Raw genomic sequence first — 15,857 nt, forward strand, 5'->3', positions numbered from 1 at the left:
TCAGTACAAATTAGCTCCCAATAGACACAGTAGTTGGATAGTGAAAAATAGTGCAAAATTGAGAGGTCCCCAAAAATAATTGCACTATTTTGCACTATTAATGCAAATTCGTGCAAAGTAGCACTATAGTAGATGGAAATAGTGCTATAGTAGATGTTGATAGTAGTGGATAGAGTGGGTCTATGATTTCTGACTGATGTAGAGATGCTTTCTATGACCTCAGAAACATCTGTTTATAAGCCCCAGATGCATTTAAAGTGCTGGAAAAATATATGAAAAAAATGGGAACCCTCAACCTCACCTTCATATGACACCTGTTTCAAGGTGGTGCTCTATGCCACTGCACCACCAGAGCTCATATAAAGCCTCTTCACAAGTACTATATATATCCATTTTTGCTAGACTTGGACAAAGTGGTGACACCTCACCTTGAGATTCACCTGCTGAGGCTTGCATATGTGTAACGTCTAGGACTATGTATATAATATGGAGTGTGCTATAGAGTATGCTTCATGGTATGAATGCTGTGCTGATAGCCTAATCCTATACATGATAACAAGTTCTATGTTGAGTTGTGCCCTCAAATATAAGTCAGCTATCATAGTGATTTTGCAGCTATAGAGGCGTGTAATGCTTGAGTTGAGAACTATGAGCTATAAATAAAGGATTGACATCTTATTTAAGTCTCCCCTAAATGAGTAGTGCTAAAATAGTGCAAAATAGTACTATAGTAGTGCAAAATAGCGAAAATTAGAGGACCACATTTGCAGTAGTGCTATAGTGGTATCATGTTGGCACTACATGACACTATAGAAAAAGTGATAGTGAAGAGTAGTCATAACTAGTACCAAGCATACTGATTAGTGCTTAGTTGCACTACTGAAAAAGTGCATCTGAATAGTAGCTCTAATTGTCACGGACGCTGGATGGGCGCCCCTTTTTGCCGCCCATTCCCTCCCCTTTGACGCCTACCTTCCATTTACGGACCATTTCCTTTCTTAGCCCATCCCAGTTTGGACACCGTAGATACACTCTCGCAGCCACATGCTCCGTTCCCATGATCACTATGCTCTTGCCTTTTCCTTCTCGCCCTTTGTTCTTCCTTTGTCATCTTCACTGCCTCACTCTCGCGCCTTGTCTTTGGTTGCTAAGCAGCCCCTCTAGTATATAAAGACCCCCTTAGGCGCTCCCTAGTCCCCATCTCGACCTCTTGGTCATTGGGACTAGGTGAGTGACTATAGTATCTCTCTTTGATTGCTAATGTATAACTTGGTCATTGGGACTAGTCTGTTGTTGCTTGTGTGAAGACTAGCTTTCGTCAGTCTTGTGCCCTCGTGCCGGCCGCCGCTCTGCCCTCGTCAAGCTTCTTGATACGTTTATCCCTCCCTATCTCTCTCTTTTTCTTTCGGCTCCTTGCCACTCGCCTACGGGGTTGTCGCCGAATGTCGACCTGAGTCTACGCACCTAGTTGCCGCGACATTAGGTCGAGATCTCTCCCCCGGTGCTGACACTCTGAACAAGAGTGTCCCCGCCGCTGCTACATTGTCTCCCCCACCCTGGACTGCACTGGCAGACTTCACGCGTGGGACACCGTCGACAAAACTCATTGCCACCGACGAAAAGATCCAGCAGACGGGCTCTGGTACTGGGAACTGTGTGAGCAAAACCCCTGCCCAAACCGTCATCACCGTCCAGCCCGGATCAACTTAAGGGCCTTTGAGGACGAGTTCGTCCCAGTCCCCGATTCCCCCGTTGCTGAGTCACCCACAACTCAATCTCCCATCCCTGGTACTCCGTCCGACAAGCTCGAAGTAGCGTTACTCGTTGCGCTTCCCCTGTCCCCCACCCCTCCGCCAACTCACCCACCGTCTGCTCCGCCTATCATGACGCATCCACAGCAGCAAGGGGGGCAACTCCAGACGACGAACCCCACCAACAACCCCCAGCCGGGCACCCAGACGGCGACGCAACCTCTGAACCCCATGGCAATGCTACTCCAGTCGATGACCCTCCTCACTCAGTCCATGGTGCAGCTTGCGAACTACACCGCTAGGACCAACAGTCTGAAGGCCGTCCAGAAGCCCTCTCCCTTCAAAGGTGAACAAGGAGGTGAGGCACGACGTTTCCTAGCCGCGTTCACCCTCTGGGCCATGTCTCAAGGCTCGACGCTCAATCACGTCAATGCCATGGGCAACGCAATCAGCGCGCGCGATGACCAGTGGATTAGGGCGGTCCTCTCCTTCATGCAGGACAGCGCAGCTCTCTGGGCTACTCCGGCGATGGAAGAGATCATGCAGGGCACCACCCCGTTCAAAGGCTCGTGGATGAAGTTCCGCACCCAGTTCAAGACCCGTTTCGAAACGGTCGACGAGGCGGTCGACGCAAAGGAGCGTCTCCGCACGCTGTGGCAAGGTACCATGACTGTTCCGGAGTATGCCGCATGGTTCAATGAGCTCTCCACCTGCACGGGCTACTCTAAGGTGGACCTCCGAGACCGCTTCTACGAGCATCTAACAGGCTCCATCAAGGATGAGTTGATACACACAGCAAGGCCCATCGCTTCGTTGGAGGACCTCATCACTGTCTCCTCCAAAATTGATGTCCGTGTCCGCTAACACCGTGCCGAACGGGATCGTCAGCGTGGACACATCACCACCACCACCACCACCGCGACCAAGCCGGCTGTCCCGCTGTATACCACCCCCTTCACACCGCCTACTAGAGACCCGAACGCGATGGACATTGATGCGACCCGTACACGCAAGGAGTTTAACCATGCGCGGCAAGTGCTACAGTTGCGGGTCTACAGCGCATGTCAAGAAGGACGGCGGCCACGACCGGGACATCTGCGGCTACTGTCGTCGCGTAGGGCACCGCGAGACAGTGTGCATGGACAAGTTCCTAAAGAAGCCCTGCTCACAGAGGCTCGCCGCCACGGAGGAGGGACCTGAGGAGCCCCAAGTCGCAGCATCAACATCAACGTCTGCAGATGCTGGAGCAACCAACTCCCTCATCGCGCAGCTCATGGAGCAGCACAAGGCCCTCGCCGATCAGCTTGCCTCCCTCCAGAAGTCTTTTTAGAGCGGGCGCGTGCAAAAGCTGCCGCAGCGGCGCCCTCCTGTACGACTACGGACTCTCCACCTCCCGAGATCCCTGACCCCTGCGTGTACGATAGCATTAGTTCGTGTATCATCCCCGAATTAAACCCGTCCGGCTCGCATTTTCGTGTCAGTGTGATACTTAAGGGCAGAAACCGTAGTATATGTTCCGTAGCTATGATAGACAGTGGGGCAACAGCCCTTTTCATTAGTCACCATTTCGTAAAAAAGAACAACATTTATTTACATAGGCTAGCTAGAGACATCCCCCTCTACAACATCGACGGCTCCAAGAACAGTGCAGGCAGCATCTCCCATTACGTTAGGTTACAAGTACTTATGGGCGACTACATAGAATGGCTCAAGTTCTTAGTTATAGATCTGGGCCCTGAGGACATCGTATTAGGTTTACCTTGGCTTCGTAGAGTCAATCCGGACATTGACTGGCAGGAAGGCACCATGGAGGTTGGTGCGGAGGAAACGGAGGCCGAGGCAGACTGGAAACCTGGTATTGAGCGGATCGCCGCCAACCGGGTGCAGCGAAGGAAATGGTGGAAGGCCAAGGTTTTGGAGGACACAACCGAGGAGTTGTGGTGGGCTGCCGGGTACACCTACTCCACCGAGCTTGCACGGAAGGCCAACCAGGACAAGCCCAAACACACTTTTGAGGAGATCGTCCCAGAGGAGTATTGACAGTACTTGAAGGTGTTCTCTGAGACAGAATCGGAACACCTCCCGGAGCACAAGCCGTATGACCATGCCATCGACCTCAAACCCGATGCCCCAGAAACTCTACACTCTAAGGCCTACCCGACGTCGCCTAACGAGCAGGAGGAGGTCGATCGGTTCCTCAAGGATCAAGGAAAACCTTCGGAAAGGCTACATCGTTCCCTCCAAGTCTCCGATGGCGTCCCCAGTCTTCTTTGTGAAGAAGAAAGATGGCAAACTCCGCCTAGTCCAGGACTATCGCAAGCTCAACAAGATTACGGTGAAGAATCGGTACCCTCTCCCCCTTGCTTCGGACATCATCAGTCGCCTGCGCCAGGCCAAGTACTTCACCAAGTCTGATGTCCGTTGGGGCTACCACAACGTCCGCATCAAGGAGGGCGACAAGTGGAAGGCCACATTTACGGTCCACGACAGAGGCCTATTCGAACCGCGGGTTATGCTGTTCGGACTTACCAATTCCCCTGCCACGTTCTAAACCCTAATGAACTCGATCTTCGCTGACTTGATTGCCGCAGGAAAGGTCGCTGTCTACCTTGATGACATCCTCATCTTTAGCACAACCCTCGAAGAGCACCGTGCTGTAACCCATGAGGTACTGAAGCGACTCCAGGAGCACGATCTCTACCTGCGACCAGAGAAGTGCGAGTTTGAGAAGACGGAGGTAGAGTACCTCGGCCTCATCATCTGCGAAGGTGAAGTGGCCATGGACCCGGTCAAGGTCAAGGCCGTCACCGAGTGGCCAGCCCCCAAGAATCTGCGCGACTTGCGCGGCTTCTTAGGGTTCGCCAACTTCTACCGTCGTTTCGTCCAGGACTTCTCCAAGCTCGCGCGGCTGCTCAACGACCTTACCAAGAAGGATGTTCCCTGGACCTGGAGAACCGCGCAGTGACTCGCCTTCTAAGCCCTCAAGGATGCGTTTACGAGCGAGCCCGTGTTGGTCTCCTGGGATCCGGCGCGGCCCACGCGGATCGAAGTAGATGCCTCGGGCTTTGCGACTGGAGGTGTACTACTCCAGAAGCTGGGCGACGACCTCTGGCACCCGGTCGCCTACCGGTCTGAGTCGATGGCTGAAGCGGAATGGAACTACGAGATCTACGACCGAGAGATGCTAGCGATTATCCGTGCTCTCGAGGACTGGCAACACTACCTCAAAGGGCTCCCCGAACCCTTTGAGATCGTCACGGATCATCGTAATCTGGAGTACTGGCGCACTGCACGGAACCTCACCCGTAGACAGGCTCGGTGGTCTCTATACCTCAGCCGCTTCGACTTTCGCCTCACGCACAAGCCTGGCAAGACGAACACCCAAGCCGATCCCCTTTCTCGCCTCCCGACCCACCAGACTACGGACGCAGAGGACAACCGAGATCAGATCGTGCTGGGACCTGAGCGGTTCGTCTCTCTGTCAGCCACACTCACGGACACGAGCACCCTGGAGCAGGAGATTCGAGACGTGCAGGTACTCGACCCTGAAGTAGTCGAGGCTCTCTGCATCCTCAAGGAGAAGGGCCCCCGGAAACTGGCAAATGGACTCCTGGAGTGGGAAGTGCGCGACGACCTCATCTATCGGCATGGGAAGCTCTACATCCCCCCTGGTAAAGATCTTCGTAAACGGGTCGTCTTCTTGTGCCACAACGCGATCACTGCAGGACATCCTGTACGGAATGGGACGATAGAGCTGGTCAGTCGCCTCTACTGGTGGCCACAGCGAGACGCGTTTGTGGGTAAGTACATCAAAGGCCACGACACTTGCCAGCGCCGAAAAGCCCCTCGGCATCCTCGAGGCACGCTCCAGCCCCACGATGTACCAGAAGGTCCCTGGCAGACAATGGGAGTGGATATCATCACTGGACTTCCCCCCGTGCAAGGATACAACACGATCATTGTCTACAGTGACCACTACAGCAAACAGGTCCACGTACTACCCACCATGATCGACGTCACTGCAGAGGGAGTCGCCGATATCCACTATCGTGAGATCTTCCGTCTCCACGGAGTACCGGAGAAGGTGGTGTCGGACCGAGGACCTCAGTTCGCCGCACACTTCATGAAGGCCTTGTACGAGAAGTTTGGAATCCAACATGCGCTCACGACCGCCTATCACCCCCAGTCCAATGGGCAGACCGAACGGGAAAACCAGGAGGTAGAGAAACACTTACGGCTCTTCTCCAACCTACGACAGGACGACTGGGTGGCTCACCTACCGACCGCGGAGTTCGTGCTCAACAACCACGTCCACTCCGGACTCCAAGTCTCCCCCTTCGAGATCATCTACGGCTACCAGCCCAACTTCACGGTGCCCATTGGCGCCCCCACCAACTTCACGGTGCCCATTGGCGCCCCCACCAAGTTCCCTGCGCTGGACAAGCGCTTAGAACTGTGGCGTGAGGTGCAAAAGGATGCGGAGGCAGCCCTTTGGATGGAGAAGGCAGCTATGAAGGAGTCGTTCGAGCGCGATAAGCCAAAACCCCACAAGTTCAAGCCTAGAGACCGTGTCTGGATGGATTCACGGGACGTTACCACCCATCAGGCCAGCCGCAAGCTCGGACCCCGACGACTGGGGCCGTATGAGGTTTTGGAACGCACGGGCGAACTCACGTATCGACTTCAACTCCCCCCTTCCATGCAGAACCAACACGCCGTCATCCACGTCAACCGCCTCACACCCTGGACGGGCAACGATGTCAACGGCATACTTCCGCCCCCACCGGAACCAGTCGAAGTCGAAGGGGAACTCGAGTACGAGGTCGAAAAGATTGAAGACAGCCGCACGTACCATAACCAGTTCCAATACCTGGTCAAGTGGAAAGGCTATGATGAAGGCCAGAACAGTTGGGAACCCGCGAAGGACCTCACTCACTGCCAAGAATTGATCGACGAGTTTCACGAACGTAACCCCACCGCCCCACGTCGAATTGCAGCCTCTATATTCCAATCCCTCCCCTGGCAACCTCTCATCAACTTCACCACCTCTGCACCCTCTGATCTTGAATGGGCTTCTGGACGACACCCCGGCCTAGGGTCCATCGGGGACCGACGGACCTTAGGAGGGGGGTAATGTCACGGACGTTGGACAGACACCCCTTTTTGCCGCCCATTCCCCTCCCCTTGACGCCCACCTTCCATTTTTGGACCATTTCCTTTCTTAGCCCATCCCAGTTTGGACACTGTAGATACGTTCCCACACCCGCATGCTACGTTCCCGTGATCGTCATGCCCTTGCCTTTTCTTTCTCGCCCTTTGTTCTCTCTGTGTCATCTTCACTGCCTCGCTCTCGCGCCTTGTCCTTGGTTGCTAAGCAGCCCCTCTAGTATATAAGGACCCCCTTAGGCGCTCCCTAGTCCCCATCTTGACCTCTTGGTCATTGGGACTAGGTGAGTGACCATAGTGTTGTACTTCCCTTCGAGTGCTAATGTATAACTTGGTCATTGGGACTAGTCTGTCGCTGGTTGCGTGAAGACTAGCTTTCGTCGGTCTCGTGCCTTCGTGCCGACCGCCGCTCTGCCCCGTCGAGTTTTCTGATACGTTTATCCCTCTTACCCTCTCGTCTCCCCTTTCAGTTCCTCGCCGCTCGCCTACGAGGTCGTCGCCGAACGACGATCCGAGTCTACGCGCCTAGTCGCCGCGACACCGTCCGACCTCTGACTCCGAAATCGAGGACACCGTCGGGATCCCCAGGATGTTGCTAATAGCTTTGCCGTAGTCCTCACCCCGTGTCCGCCCAGCTCCGACTCCTAACCCCGGAACTCCGGAACTCCGGCGGCACAGTCCTAACAGTATATCTGAACTCAACCTGAGATCCCGATGTCCGACTCCGATGACACCTTCAGGGGCTTCACGGCTCAATGCGTTCCCAACCCGCTTGGGACTTCCTCTTCGGAATCTCTGACCCAAAACCATGTTGTGACCCGGTCCTTGCCCACCACTCCACACCCGACATCCGCTCCTCTTCCCCGACATTCTCCGAATAACCCCTTCGCCATCCCCATGTTCATGAGGCAACCTTCGGCCGGACCTGCGGGAAACCCGCTCGTAAACCCGACGACAACTCCGCAAGCATCATCGACACCGACCGCGGACTTAGCGCAGGCTATCAGCCTCCTTGCTCAGATGCTCCAGATTCCGGCCGCTGCAAACTTCAACCAAACGGCGCTGTCTTCGGAGTGTGGCAACGTCCGCGACCCAGACCAATCCGATGGGTCGGAGCCAGCCAAGCTCTGATCATTCTTTATCCAGCTGGAGTTGGTTTTCAAGGCTCGGCCTCGGACTTTCAACATGGATGAGAAGAAGGTCACCTATGTGATCTCCTTCCTGAAGGGCACCGCTCTCCAATGGTTCGAACCCTACCTCCTAGAGAACTCCTCTGGGACGCCCCCGGCGTTCATGTCGGACTACGAGGTGTTCCAAGAAGAACTCCGAATGAACTTCGGACCTTACAATGCCACCGGAGCTGCAGAACACGAGCTCGAGAACCTCCGAATGGCGGAAAACCAGCAGATCGCCAAGTATATCACCCAGTTCAGTTGTATTGCTACGAAGTCCGCTGGGGTCACGACACCCTCCGATACCAGTTCTACCGCGGACTCCTGGACCGCCTCAAGGACCGCATCTCTGAGATAGGCAAGCCCGACAACCTCTCGGACCTCTGTGTCCTCGCCCAGAGCCTGGACCACCGGTATTGGGAGCGGAAGGCCGAACACAACCGTGAAACTCCCGGTTCTTCCAAGTCTGGCTCCAAATCTGGCTCCGGGTCTAACCACTCTGAACCCCGCTCGTCCTCAAACTCCCAGTCGACTCCTCATGCACCCCAGAAGTCCTCTGATGGTAAGTCCAGCAAGTCCGGCTCCACTCCGAAGTCCAACTCAAAACCGAAGTCCGTGGACTTGTCCACCCCGAAGCCGTACGCGGACAAGCTCGGTAAGGACAGAAAACTCACCCCGGAGGAACGACAATGCCGTCTGGCAGGAAACCTCTGCCTCTTCTGTGGAGGAGCCAGACACTCCGCGAGTGCTTGCCCCAAGAAGACGACTCCGTCGACGAAGGACAGAGCAGCCTAAGCCGAGCCAACTCCGGGTGCCGAAACCCCGGCTCCGGAAGGGGCAAAAAACTAGTCTGCAGTTTCCCCAACCCCGTGCCTGGCAGAAACTGCGTTGACGATGCCAGCATGGAGATCCAAGTCCGTCTTAATGCATCCGCTCTTTCCGATCCCTCATCCCTTATTGTCGACCTGTACTCCAAATCCTCTCCGAAGCCGTTCAAGGCCCTGATCGATAGCGGTTCCACTCATTGTTTCTTAGACTCTGAATTTGTTGATACTGTTGGACTTCCGTCTCACTCCGTTTCTCCGATCGCTCTCCGGTTATTCGACGGGACTTCCAACCAGGTAATTACCCGAGAAGTTTCGCTCACTCTGCAGTTCCCCTCCAGGGAAATCATGTCCGTAGACTTCTACGTCACTCCGCTCGACAAATCTGTCTCCGCCGTTCTGGGATACAGCTGACTCTCCGCCTACAATCCGTTGATTGACTAGAAGAAGCACAGCATCCAGTTCCGGACCGTGCCGACGGTACATCCTTCCGCCTCTGTATCTGACGAACCCGAACTCCGGTCTCCGCCTCCGGCACCTCCAGAACCTCCGTCTTCATCCTCTGCCCCGCAGGTCTCACTTGTGAACGCCGTGGCATTTGCCCGCGCTTGCAAGCTGCCAGGATCCGAGAGCTTCACGCTCAATCTGTCCTCCATTTTGGCGGCCGAGGTTCTCGCCAGGAACTCCGCCACCTCCGACTCCGTCCTGGACCTCTCCAATATTCCGGCGGAGTACCACAAGTTCGCGGACGTCTTCAGCAAGACAAAGGCTGACACTCTTCCGGAGCACCGCCCCTACGACCTCAAAATCACCCTCGAGGAAGGTGCGGTACCTCCGCTCGGTCCCATCTACTCCCTCTCGCAGCTGGAACTGGACACCCCCCAAGAATACATTGACGAGAACCTCCGCTCCAGCTTCATCCGCCTGACCAATTCTTCGTGCGAAGCTCCAGTCCTCTTCGTCAAGAAGAAGGACGGGTCTCTGCGACTCTGCGTTGATTACCGTGGGCTCAACAAGATTACCCGGAAGGACCGTTACCCGCTCCCTCTGATCTCCGACCTCCTGGACTCTCCCCGAAAGGCTCGGATCTATATGGAGATTGATCTCCGGCACGCTTACAACCTGGTCCGAATCGGGCCCGGAGATGAGTGGAAGACCGCCTTCCGGACCCGTTACGGATCCTTCGAATGGCTCGTAATGCCGTTCGGACTTTCCAACGCCCCTGCAGCGTGCCAACGCTTTGTCAATGAGGTCTTCACGGACTTGCTAGACATCTGCGTAGTGGTCTACCTCGACGACATCCTCATCTACTCCGACAATCTGGCAGATCACCGAAAACATGTCCGAGAAGTGCTCCGATGTCTCTGGAAGCATCAGCTTTATGTCCACGTGGACAAGTGCAAATTCCACGCAGACTCCGTCGAGTACCTCGGATACATCCTCTCCTCCGAAGGCCTCACTATGGCCGACTCTAAGGTCAAGGCAATCATGGACTGGCTGGAACCCCGGAAAGTCCGCGACATCCAGTCGTTCCTAGGTTTTGCGAACTTCTACCGGAGGTTCATCCATAGCTACTCCGAGATCGTCCTTCCGCTGATCCGGCTTACCTGGAAAACCGTTCCGTGGAACTTCTCCGACGATGCTCGGAAGGCCTTCAACGCCTTGAAGCAGGCCTTCACCTCCGCCCCCGTGCTCCACCACTGGAAACCGGACCGGCAGATCACTGTTGAAACGGACGCCTCGGACTACGCCATCGCCAGAATTCTCTCCATCACCACTGACTCCGGTGAACTCCATCCTGTCGCTTTCCACTCCCGGACCTCGTCCGGTGCGGAACTGAACTACGACACACACAACAAGGAACTCCTGGCAATCTACGAAGCCTTCCGGACCTGGCGGCACTACCTTGAAGACTCCAGAACTCCGATCGACGTCGTCACTGATCACAAGAATCAGAAGTACTTCGCGACCTCCAAAATGCTGACCCGGCGCCAGGCTCGGTGGTCGGAATTCCTGTCGCAGTTCAACCTGGTCATCCAGTTCTGTCCCGGAAAACTTGGGGCTAAGCCCGACGCACTGACCCGCCGTTGGGACGTCTACCCAAAAGGGGGGGATAGTGACTACTCCGCCGTCAACCCACACAATTTCTGGCCAGTGTTCACCCAGGAGCAACTCGCTGTGTCCCTCCGAGCGACATATCTCCAAGAACCAGTACTCCGAGCCTCCGTGCTCTTTGACGCTGAGAAACTCCGCTCCGACATCCGAGCAGCCCAGAACTCCGATACCCCATCCCCAGAACTCGCCGCAGCCCTCAAGTCGGCCTCCCAAGGCAACCCCCATTGGTCCAAGGATTCAGAAGGGTTCCTCCAGCTCAACGGCTGAATCTACGTACCGGACTCTGACGACCTCCGTCTCTGAGTCCTCCAGGCCTACCACGACCACCCGACCGCCAGTCACTAGGGCCAGAACAAGACTCAAGCCCTGGTCCTCCGGGAATACGCCTGGCCCGGACTCTGACTCTTTGTCCGGGACTATTGCAAGTCCTGTACCACCTGCGCGCGATCCAAGGCTCCCCGTCACCTCCCTTATGGAACACTCAAGCAACTCCCGATTCTGGAGCGCCAGTGGAACTCTATCTCCATGGACCTCATTGAGCAGTTACCAAACTCCGACGGCTTCATGGACATCCTGGTTATCGTCGACCTACTCTCCAAACAGGCCATCTTCATTCCGACGCACAACACGCTCGATGCCCTGGAACTCGCGGAACTGTTCCTCAAACACGTCTTCTCCAAGCACGGAGTTCCGTTTCACGTTACCTCCGACCGTGGTTCAGAATTTGTGTCCCACTTCTTCCGCTCCCTCGGTACTATCCTCGACATGAATCTCCACTTCACCTCCAGGTACCACCCCGAGGGCAATGGCGAGACGGAATGTGTCAACCAAACCCTCGAGCAATATCTCCGGATCTACTGCAACTACCAGCAGGACAACTGGGCCCGTCTCCTTCCGCTCGCGGAGTTCGCCTACAACAATGCTCTGAACGCAACAACCAGCATCTCTCCGTTCTGCGCTAACAAGGGATACCACCCCGGTCTTGTGGTCCACCTGGAGCGTGACATCACCTCTGGCCGAGCACTCAAATTTACCATCGACCTGGACAAACTCCATGCGGAACTCCGACAGCACATCTCTGAGGCCCAAGCCCGCTACCAGATTCAAGCGGACAAACACCGATTACCGACCCCGGACTTCCGCGTCAGAGACCTGGCCTATGTCTGGGCACAGCACATCCGCTCCACTCGCCCCTCCAAGAAGCTCTCCGAAAAGTTCCTTGGGCCCTTCCCCATCATCGCTCAAGTCGGATCGCACTCGTTTACCCTCCGACTTCCGGACTCCATGCGAGCAGTGCACCCCGTCTTCCATGTTTCCCAGCTGGAACCCGCAACTCCGAACACCATTCCGGACCAAGTACAAACTCTGCCACCTCCGGTCGAGGTCGACGGAGAACTTGAATACAAGGTCGCGGAAATCCTTGACTCAAAGCTGGACAAACACCAACGGAAGTGCCAACTCCTGTACAAAGTCCGGTGGGCCAGATACGAGGGCATCGACGAAGAAACCTCCTGGATCCTTGCTACAGAACTCGGACATGCACAGGAACTCGTCTCGGACTTTCACTCCACGTACCCAGGCAAACCCGGTCCGCTGTGGGAACTCTGAACCGCTAAGTACCCCGGACTCCGTCTGTCACTGACTAACTCCGTATAAACAGACATTGAGGCACACAGATACTTGACAAGAAAGAGATGACCCTTTACCACTTTACAGGGGCCTGCCTACGCTACTGTGTCCGTGCCTATACCCCTACTCCTACTCCTGCTCCGGCTCTCCTTCCGCCTCCTGCTCCTGTTCCGACTCCGGCCCATGCTCCGCCTCCGACCCAACCTCCCAATCCGGACTCCCCATGCTGAACCTCTCCATCTCCCCCCAGTCCGGGTCCGACTCCGGGTGCCCCTCGCCATCAGAGGGCTCCCCCTCCAGGAGGTCGGCAATTCCGCCGAAGTACTCCTGGTAGATCCCCTCCCGGCTCTGGGCCAGGTCAGAGATCGCGCCGCGGGTAAGGCGCATCTCGCGCCGGAGTACCTCCAACTCCTCCCGGAACTGCTGGATCTCCAACATGGCATAGCGGAGGGTCTTGAGGATCGTAATCTCCCTCTGCGCACGCCGGCTGAAAGGGAGATCGGCCTCCTTAGGGGCCGTTGCGTCGGCGATCTCCTTCTCCTTCCGCTCGAGCTCCTTCTGCTTCCGCTCCCTCTCCTCCCGCTCCGCCGTTGTCTCCCGCTTCTTCCCCCGGGCCTTGGACGAAGGCCTGAGTGCAGGCCCCGCCTTCTCCGTCGGTTTCTCCGCCGGGGCCGCTTTCTTGCGGGGAGTGGACGGACCGGCGGGAGTCACCAGGGGCTCGTCGTCGGAGATGACGACGGCGGGGGTCTTGTCCGCCTGCTGACCCCCGGTGCACTTGGTCTTGGACCTCATGCAGGCCTGGCAGGCCCGGGCGCGCGAACGGCCCACAGAGAAGAGGCAGGCAATCCTCTTCTCCTCGCACTTGGCGCAGGCTTTTCTGCAAGAACAAGTCAGTACAACTCTGAAAGTGGAACCCTGGACTTACTTGGCTGGAGCCCACACGGTCTCCATCTGAGCCCGCTTCCGCTTGGGCGTGATGTCGACGATGTCGTTGTCGTCGTTGTCGTCGGCATTGTCGTTGTTGCGGTGGCGTTTGCTGGAGCCGGCCTCTGGGGAACTCCGGGGGGACTCGACGCGCTCCGATGTAGGCTTCCGGGCCCACTTCTTCTCCGCCCGCTCCTTCTCCGCCCACTGCCGCTCCCCCGGATCTGCTATCGCATTGCCGCGAGCTGGGCGAGCAGCTATTGCTGTTTTTGGATGGGCGGAGTTCCGGGCATGGTGTACGACTTAGAAAAAATGGGGGGCAGCGAGTATAGTGGGGTTAGGCGATACCTGCAGCACCGGACCTGCAGCACCCCGACTTTTATAGATGCTCCGCTCCCCGACTCCGCTTGCCCTAAACATTGCTGATTAAGCTGGCTTCTTTTTCCGCTCACTTTCCCACGTCCTCCGTTGCAACTTTGCTGAACTCCGCACTTGATCCGTTCCGGTCCCCGGACTCCGAGCTCCGTACGATACCAAAGGCCTCGGGGGCTCGGCCCTAAGGGGGGGATACTGTTACGTCACATGCCTAAGTCCCTCCGGAACTCCGTCGGACACCGTGCTAACTCCGCCGGACCTCCGGACTTGCTTACAAATAGACACTTACGTACTGGTTTCAATTCTCTCTCTGTTTCCTTTCCGCTCCCCGCCGGGGCTCATATGGCTTTCCGAGCGTCTACCCTATTCACGCTGGAATGTCCGTTTTCCCATATCAGTGCCTGGCACCACTTACATCACTTCTCCACTTAGCGTTGGTATTCCGCCACCTCCGATTGGACCTCCACCTCCGATTCGGACTTAGGGGACACCAACTCCTTAGTATATAAACCCCCGGACTTAGTGTGGCGTTCCTCAGTTCGGATATCTCGTTACCTTACACTCCGCTTGTACTCTGTCGGTTATATTACTCCAATCTACTCTCTCTGTCTCCGTCCGACCTCTACCCGATCTCCGTCCAATCTCCGCCCGTTCTCCGTCCGACCTCTGACTCCGAAATCAAGGACACCGTTGGGATCCTCAGGGTGTTGCTAATAGCTTTGCCGTAGTCCTCACCCCGTGTCCACCCAGCTCCGACTCCTAACCACGTAACTCCGGAACTCCGGCGGCACAGTCCTAACACTGTATACAAAAACCTTATTGATAGCGGACATTGCCGAGCGTAATCGCTCACAGAGCGCCCGAAAGCCAACATGTTCCACAAATACCAGCACTAGGCTGGCATCAGCAAAAGTGTAAAAATATCCTACAGGATTGCGGACATTGCCTGAAGCGCCAGTTGTGGCACGGTCTTGCGATACTGGAAATGTACTCGTGGTCGTGGAAAGTATTCGAACGCCCGTGTTTAGGCGCCCATTGACCGCTCCTCCTCTTGGTCCTGTAAGTAGTATAAGTAGACATATCTCTACCGTAATTGAGGTATATATTGCTGTTATTGTCAGGAACGTGTGCACACCATGTGATAGGAATATGATCTCTACCTTGAGCCAAACTAGGCTCAACAAATCTCAGCGTGCTCAGTGAGCATGAGCAGAACATTTGCTATTCTTAGGTGCTTGGAATTGATCAGCATACCTCCATATTCTTGCACATATATCTAGCCATAGAGGAGGGTTTATATCATTAGTGATTGCTAGCTTTTGACCATCTCTTTCTTGAGAAAATGGACCTACAATACTAGACCAGCTCTTTCTATAAAGCTAGTAAGACATTTTCTTGCCATTCTTTGGTTTCCCTTATGAATACTGTGCACCCTGATGTTATAGGTACATGCGTAGAAAGGTATACTAATCTAATCAGAACTCAAGTCTCTAGCTTTAGCTATGGCATTGGAGAAATGCCCAGCAGAATACAGTATCCTTGAACCACGCTTACATTCGACTTATGTTAGTACTAATCTTTCCAAGCAGAGGCATAGATACACCATACTTTCTAATGTTGTAGAATCTCCCTTATGAGCAGACTCATGCGCAAGAATTTGGAGGTACTCTGATCAATTCTCAGTACCCAAGAACAGCAAATGTTCTGCTCATGCTCACTGAGCATGCTGAGATTTGTTGAGCCTAGTTTGGCTCAAGGTAGAGATCATATTCCTATCACATGGTGTGCACACGTTCCTGACAATAACAGCAATATATACCTCAATTATGGTAGAGATATGTCTACTTATACTACTTACAGAACCAGGAGGAGGAGCAGTCAATGGGCGCCTGTCACAGTTT

The 15,857-nt window shown here is 55.1% G+C and overlaps 2 protein-coding genes across 2 annotated transcripts; one reads left to right on the plus strand and one right to left on the minus strand.

Annotated features, from left to right (window-relative positions):
- Positions 1-1,883: 1,883 nt before the first annotated feature.
- On the plus strand, positions 1,884-3,081 carry DICSQDRAFT_170590 (uncharacterized protein; the record flags this gene model as incomplete). Its single annotated transcript, XM_007366204.1, has 3 exons — positions 1,884-2,600; positions 2,640-2,754; positions 2,810-3,081. 3 exons carry the CDS (start codon positions 1,884-1,886, stop codon positions 3,079-3,081), a joined length of 1,104 nt encoding a protein of 367 aa, XP_007366266.1.
- A 9,705-nt stretch (positions 3,082-12,786) lies between these two features.
- DICSQDRAFT_170594 (uncharacterized protein) lies at positions 12,787-14,001 on the minus strand (the record flags this gene model as incomplete). The annotated part of the gene is made up of 3 exons (XM_007366205.1): positions 12,787-13,534; positions 13,583-13,883; positions 13,959-14,001. The coding sequence occupies 3 exons, from the start codon at positions 13,999-14,001 to the stop codon at positions 12,787-12,789; spliced, it is 1,092 nt and encodes a 363-aa protein (XP_007366267.1).
- Positions 14,002-15,857: the final 1,856 nt, after the last annotated feature.

The sequence above is a fragment of the Dichomitus squalens genome (assembly GCF_000275845.1).
Source record: "Dichomitus squalens LYAD-421 SS1 unplaced genomic scaffold DICSQscaffold_16, whole genome shotgun sequence".
Lineage (NCBI taxonomy): Eukaryota > Fungi > Basidiomycota > Agaricomycetes > Polyporales > Polyporaceae > Dichomitus > Dichomitus squalens.